At 37.4% G+C, this 7,213-nt stretch overlaps 1 protein-coding gene across 1 annotated transcript in view; it reads right to left on the reverse strand.

Moving 5' to 3' along the window:
• Positions 1,621-7,213, reverse strand: part of LOC109346252 — a 17,796-nt gene continuing 12,203 nt past the window's right edge. The window contains exons 10-11 of the mRNA XM_019585710.1: positions 2,556-2,647; positions 1,621-1,951 (exon numbers count right to left, since the gene is read on the reverse strand). Coding sequence (XP_019441255.1) covers positions 1,880-1,951; positions 2,556-2,647 — 164 coding nt within the window. The 3' untranslated portion in view covers positions 1,621-1,879. The remainder of the gene's footprint in view (positions 1,952-2,555; positions 2,648-7,213) is intronic.

A 7,213-nucleotide genomic window follows, 5' to 3' on the forward strand; every position in this document is an offset into this window, starting at 1 on the left:
ACTTAAAATTTTAGTTAATTTTATAATGTTTATATTTTGAAAACCTTCAAAACTTTCAATGTATTATAAATTAAATTTAAAACATACGATAGAAAATCGCTATGGATATTAGAATGTTATATCAGAATGGAAGCATTGCCTAATGTTAAGGTAACAATCAATAATGCATTTGCAAATCAATTGTGTGTTTTATCTATTTAAGATAATCCCTCAAAAGATTTGGTGCAAACAAGAAGATACCCTTACATTTATCATTTATGTATAGAGGGAAGATAAAAATGAGTAATATGTGATGCGTATATTTTAGAAATGTGTTAATTATGTTTACATACAATAAGTTTATAGATTTCAAAGATGTCTTCACGTACTTTAACTACTTTTAATTTGAAAACTATGAAATTCATCCAGTGTTATATTCCAATTCAAAAGTCAAATTGCAAAGGACTGATTACAAATAGCCGAAAAGGTCAACAAATCAACCAATATGTGAAGACCAAAATCTGAGAAGCCCAAGGCAGACCTAAGATCTGGGTCGACTCATTGAAGTCCAACAAGGTCTAGAATCCAATCTAGAGGATAACTTACAAAAATATCCTTGGCAAATTGGGCTATGCCCATAAGACAGTGCATGGAAATTCTGTCAAGTAGCCTAAAATGCCCTCTTCACCACTAGTTTTTTTAATAGGGAAGACTGAATGCTTGCAAACATTATAATTTTAATTATTCAATATTATGTTTTGATTTTTATTGGGCTTGAAAGATATGTAATGTGAAATTGTTTGAAGTAATATATTGTTACGTGTAATTTAAAAAAAATATGATAATGACATGAAATTGTTTTTTAATTTTGTGAATTTTTTATTATTATTTTAATTGTATAACGAACATCTTACAAGCCACCATACCCAATTTAGGGTAGACAAACCATGATATCTAAATTATCATCTCTACAAGAGAAGGCATCTCTAGAGGTATCTAAAGGCCGCTATAGACTCACCTAGGTGTACCAGACTGAATGGTTGATAGGATAAGAGCATGACCTCAACCACTGACGTAGACCTACCTTTAGCATACAAACTCATCTCACTTGATATGTAGGACATGTCTTCAATCTCTCTGACTTCTCTCTACTATATATCTACCTCTATAAATACTGACTTAAACATTTGTTCCTTTTAAGTACTCATCTAAGATAGTCCAATACCGATTATTGGTAGAATTTAACATTGTTTCAACACTCCAAGATGGACTCTCAACACGGTTCGACTAAGATACATCACTATTATGTCACCCCTCCACCACACGTACAAAATGTTGATGTGGCAAAGTTTGAAATATCTTGGAGATAAATGGTAACTCCTGTGTAAATAAACAGAATGGATTTTCTAGGCAGTAAATTAACTGTACGCATAAGCTCTTTCAAGTTTCAACGGGGCAGAAAAACGAATTTTTGTGCGTGGCCACGTAATAAAAGCCTAAAATTCAAACAGCCTGCATTTGAAATGTATCCTGAAAATCTAGGATAGTTGCCTCGCCAAATTGTTAGTTGAAAATCTGAAAATGATTTAAGGAAAAATAACAAGCTTGGGATGTTTCCCCACAAATTAGTGAAATTACGCATGATAAACCCAGCATTTGACTTTCATAAAAGAAATTTGAAGTGGAATTTCCTGAACCTGGCCAAATTTAACTGTTTTATACCCTAGTGGAGAAAGTTCCTTTGTAAGTAGTATCACTCAAAAGATGGGGACAGAAGGATAATATTAAGTTCATAGAAATCTATAAAATGATACTAGCCCTGAGGGTCTAGCGAAACCTCAAGGTGTGCTTACTTCTAGGAAAAGTTCCTAAATTGCAATGAATCAGAGCAGAAGCGACATCAACTTATAATACCATCTTCTAAACACATAGCTATAACGTGCTGCAATTGTAGCAGTTTTCCCCTCGCCATCTGCAATCAATTAGAAGGCTAAAATCAGTGCTAGATACAAAGGCAGTTAGCAAGGCTTACAAGAAATGGCAATCAATAGAAAAATCAAAACACCAAGAAAAGTGATTAGTGCCAGCTGGAGTAGCAAGGTATCCTAAGTTCAATTAACTATGCAAGGGAGTCAGAACAGACTTGTGAATTTGACATGTTATTTCTTTTTACAGTTTCTGAGAGTATCCTCTCACTGTCTCACATATAGATAAGAGACTAATTTTTCGAATATGGACAGATGCGAAAGCAAAAACCTCCAACAATGCTTATATAAATATGAATTCATGATAACACCTAGGAGGACATGCTTAAGAGACTCCTTCTCGTCTACTTGGACTCAAACAATATATGCATTAACCACGCTTCAGTGTGGTTAGCAAGGCCGCAGTGATTCAAGTATTACTTTATGCAATAGTACAGTACAACCAACAGTGTGTCACTGAATCAGAGTACTACACTTGTAATCCCAGAATCAAGCGATTAATTGATGACTAACAACAATCAACTCATTCAGATAAAAGAAATGAAAAACTAGAGTTACAGTATATAGCCAGTACTACTAACAAAAACTTGCCTCGTGGGTGGCTGTGATTTTCCTTTGAGCATCATTGACTTTCATCTCCACTGCTTCTTCAACTTGTGATAGAAGCTTCTTATGTGCTACTCCTGTTATATAAGATATATTCAACATTGGGTGAGAACCTACATAATCCTTACCAATAATGGCATGCCAATGGAGTGATACTCTTTTATTTAAAAAGAGAATAAAACTAAGAACTCTACCCTTCTCACACTACCACTTAATCTTCCATGAAAATGCTGACATGAGATAATTATGTTGTAACATCCCAGTTCTAACATGTGACCTCCCAGGCCCATGAATATATTACACGTGCCACCCATTAAGCTTAAATACTCCCTACAGTATTTTATTCCCCTCCCAGGGGAGCCTTCCGCGACTCGAACCCGTGACCTCGGGGATAAATAGTCACTATACCACTGAGTCACTACCATTAAGCTAGTGACTATTTATTCTTGAGGTCACGGGTTCGAGTCGTGGAAGGCTCCCCTGGGAGGGGAATAAAATACTGCAGAGAGTATTTAAGCTTAATGGGTGGCACGCATAGTATATTCATGGGCCTGGGAGATCACATGTCAGAACTGGGGTGTTACAAATGTAAGCATAACAAACATGAAGTCATTATTTAATAGCTCAATGAGGAGCAGCTAGTGGTTTATTAGTTACTAATCAGATCCTAACTAATGCAGAGAACGTTGCTTCATACAGTACACTGATCCTGTCCCACAACCTGTAGCAGATGAGACAGGAATATAGCATTAACCATCAGCAACAACTACCAAATGACCACGGCCTTCTCTACAAAGTTTATTTACATCCCCAAACATATGTAGCCAAAATATAACTATAGAGCTAACAAGCACAAACTTCTACAGGTTATTCAGCCTTTCTTCTTAACTAACAACTAATTCAAAGTAATTTTTTGTATTATAACAGTTTCAGTCTAAGCTTCCTTTCAATCAAAACTTAATTGAACACTGCAGATATCTATATTCAAAATACATAGAAATTTCCATACTTTGCTTTTCTAGGGCTCCCTTAATTTCTATCTGATCTGCATGAAGACCCTCAACAGTGCTTCTGCAATCCTGTAGGTGCAAATTAATCTCTTCCTTGAACTTATCGTATATCAACCTCAATTTTTTCTGCTGGTCTACATGTTAGTTAGGAAGAAAAGGAGGTGAGAAAAGGCAATAAAATAGTCACATGTTACAAGAAAAGAGCCATTGAGAAAATAAAAGGAAAACATAGCAAATGAAATCCAGCGGCAAATATATAAAATGCAACATACAAATTACGGCAGTACCTAATTGTTGGATTAGTAAAGCAAATTGTAAAAATACTAAGCGGGGAAGATCCAGGGAGAGGACATAATAAAACCATGCTAATTCTTTGTCTCGCCCTTTTTTCCTCCCTTGTGAGTTGTGGCAAGTGATTTTCTGACTTCCATCCTTATTGCTGCACTGATATATTCTTCTTAGAAATAATATCTGATTGTCAAATAAGAATTTCTCTTGGACTTAAAAAGACTGTCGGGTAGTTGTTCTTCTTAGAGCTAGCTTTACAATAAGAAAATCTTTTATTGAATGAAACTTGGTATTTCTACCAAGACATCTGACTTATTTGGATTTGTCTCAAACTATTATGCGTGTGAAGAAAAAAGGGTGGCAAATGAGCTGTATGGAAATATCGTTACACAAGTGGTACACGTGGATGATGGTGATAAAATCAAGTTGAACCGTAGAAGTAAGAGAAAAAAGATTACTAGTACAGCATTAAAGGATTACATGTGGGGAATGAAGTAAGGATAAAAGGGACAGAAAAAGTAAAGAGTAGATATGGAAAAAGTGTGATCTTCTTCTTCCTTCTGGCCCAAATCTCTGAAATTCTCAACTTCTTATTATTCTATATCTTTTGTTAGTCACATTTTTGTAATCACTTCCACTACCACAGTGTAGTTATTATCCAAATTACAAGATTTATTGCTTTTATTTATTGTGCCTTCAACTTTATCTATTGTGATTCCCTTACAATTGGTGCTTTCATTTTCCACCATGGCTGAAAATACTCGCATGAAGGAGCTGGATTCTAACGTCAAGAAGATTTTGGAACTCATGGAAAAATGGGATCAATCTTATACAGACCGATTTACACAAATTGAAGCAGCTCTCGAGAGTTTAACCGTGGCTGGTTCGAACTCAAATTCAACTGTGAGGAACTCACAACCATTTCAAGTACAAAACATCAAATTGGATTTTCCCCGTCTTGATGGTTCTAATGTGTTACACTGGATATTCAAGGGTGAACGATTTTTTGAGTATTATTTCACTTCGGATCCCCAATGTTTGACAATTGCTTCGATGCATATGGACAAAGAGGTGGTGCCTTGGTTTCAGATGATGAGTCGGCATAATCCATTCCAATCATGGGGTGCTTTTACTAGAGCATTAGAGTTGGAATTTGGTCCATCTCCCTTTGAATGTCCACGTCCAACCTTGTTTAAGTTGTCTCAAGGAGGTTCGATTAATGATTATTATCTCGAATTTACTGCCTTGTTAACAAAGTTTCTGGAATTTTTGTGGATGATCTATTAGATTGCTTCATCAGTGGGTTAAAACCTGATATCCGTTGTTATGTAATTGCACATGATCCTCATTCTCTTCTTAAAGCAGTGACCCTTGCTAAACTTTATGAGGAAAAATATAACATTCCCACCAAACCATATTTGACCACACACTATTCCAGACACCCCCACCCACCTACATCAATAAACACAAACATAAAAATCAATTTCCTTCCTCCCATCCTACCTACACCTTCCCATAAACCATTTACCAATCCACCAAAACCGTCTACTGTCAAAAAAAATTCTCTAACTGAAATGCAACTACGACGTGAGAAGGGAGTTTGTTATACATGTTATGAAATCATTGTCCAAACAAACAATACCTATTACTTCAAGTGGAAGAAATGGATGAGCCACTGTTAGAATCCAACCCACCTGACTCAGTATTGGCACAAGAGGTTCAATTTAACCTTGAACATCATATATCCTTTAATGCTCTACACGGATCCCCCGGAGTGGGAACTATGTGATTTCAGGATTCTATTCATGGTGTAACTATTCAAATTCTACTTGATAGTGGAAGTTCAGACAATTTCTTACAACCACATTTGGCACACTATTTAAAGTTACCTATTGAGCCTATTCCTAGTTCTCAGGTGATGGTTGGAAATCGTAATTCTTTAGTGGTTGAGGGATTGGTCAAAGATGCCCAGGTCTCCGTTCAAGGGCACAATCTCAGGTTGCCAATTTATTTGCTCCCTGTTTCTGGTGTAGATGTGGTCCTAGGGGTTGCCTAGCTTGCTACATTAGGCCCCCATATATCAGACTATAGCGTTCTAACGTTGAGGTTTATTTGGATGGGGAATTTATTACATTGCAAGGTGTTCAATCTAAATTGTCAGGTCAAGCTCAGTTTCACCATATAAGACGAATGTGTAATACTCATGTTATTGCAGAATTTTATGTTGTGCAATTTGCGTCACAAGACGTTCCTTAGGATCAATGGCTTGACTTACCTGAGGACATTCATCTAGATATGTCCTTGTTGCTGTCCACTTACAAGAAGGTGTTTGACAAATCCTGTGGCTAGCACCCGGACAGATCTCACAACCATGTTATTCCCTTACTTCTAGGTAGCAATCCTGTTAACGTTCGTCCTTATCGTTACCCTCATAGCCAAAAGGCTCAAATCGAGAACATGGTGGATGAAATGCTGCAAGAGGGGATCATCAGTCCCAGCACTAGCCCATTCTCTTCACTAGTTTTGTTGGTCAAAAAGAAAGACAAGACGTGGTGTTTTTGCACTGATTATCGGGCATTAAACACCATCACAATCAAGGACACATTCCCAATCCCAACTATTGATGAGTTACTTGATGTATTATGGGGAGCCAAGTATTTCTCTAAGTTGGACCTTCATTCTGGATACCATCAAATACTTGTGTCACCGGAGGATAGATTTAAAACAGCTTTTAGGACAAACCAAAGCCATTATGAATGGCTTGTCATGCCATTTGGTCTCACCAACGCACCGACCACCTTTCAAAACTTGATGAATTCAGTGTTTTAAGGGTTGTTGAGAAAATTTGTGTTAGTTTTTTTCGACGACATATTGGTGTATAGTCCTTCTTGGTCAGCCCACTTACAACACTTAGAAGTTCCTCCTCCTCATCCTCCTCTTCATCCTATCCTCATTCTCATCCTCCTGCTATCCTCATCCTCCTCCTCAGCCAGATCTTCCTACTCATCCTCCTCTTCATCATGTTCTCATTCTCATCCTCCTCCTATCCTCATCCTCATCCTATCCTCTTGCTCATCCTCATCCACATACCGATCCTATCCTCATCCTCATCCTCATCCTAATCCTCATCTTCATGCTCGTCCTCCTCTTATCCTCATTCTCGTCCTCATCCTCTTGCTCATCCTGATCCTCATCCTCATGCTCGTTCTCCTCGTATCCTCATCCTCGTCCTCATCCTCATGCTCACCACATGATCATCCTCATCCTCTCCTCATCCTCATCCTCATCCACATCCTTATCCTCATCCTATCCTCATCCTCGTCCTCATCCTCATCCTCATCCTCA

This window comes from Lupinus angustifolius, chromosome LG04 (assembly GCF_001865875.1).
Source record: "Lupinus angustifolius cultivar Tanjil chromosome LG04, LupAngTanjil_v1.0, whole genome shotgun sequence".
In the NCBI taxonomy this organism is placed as follows: domain Eukaryota; kingdom Viridiplantae; phylum Streptophyta; class Magnoliopsida; order Fabales; family Fabaceae; genus Lupinus; species Lupinus angustifolius.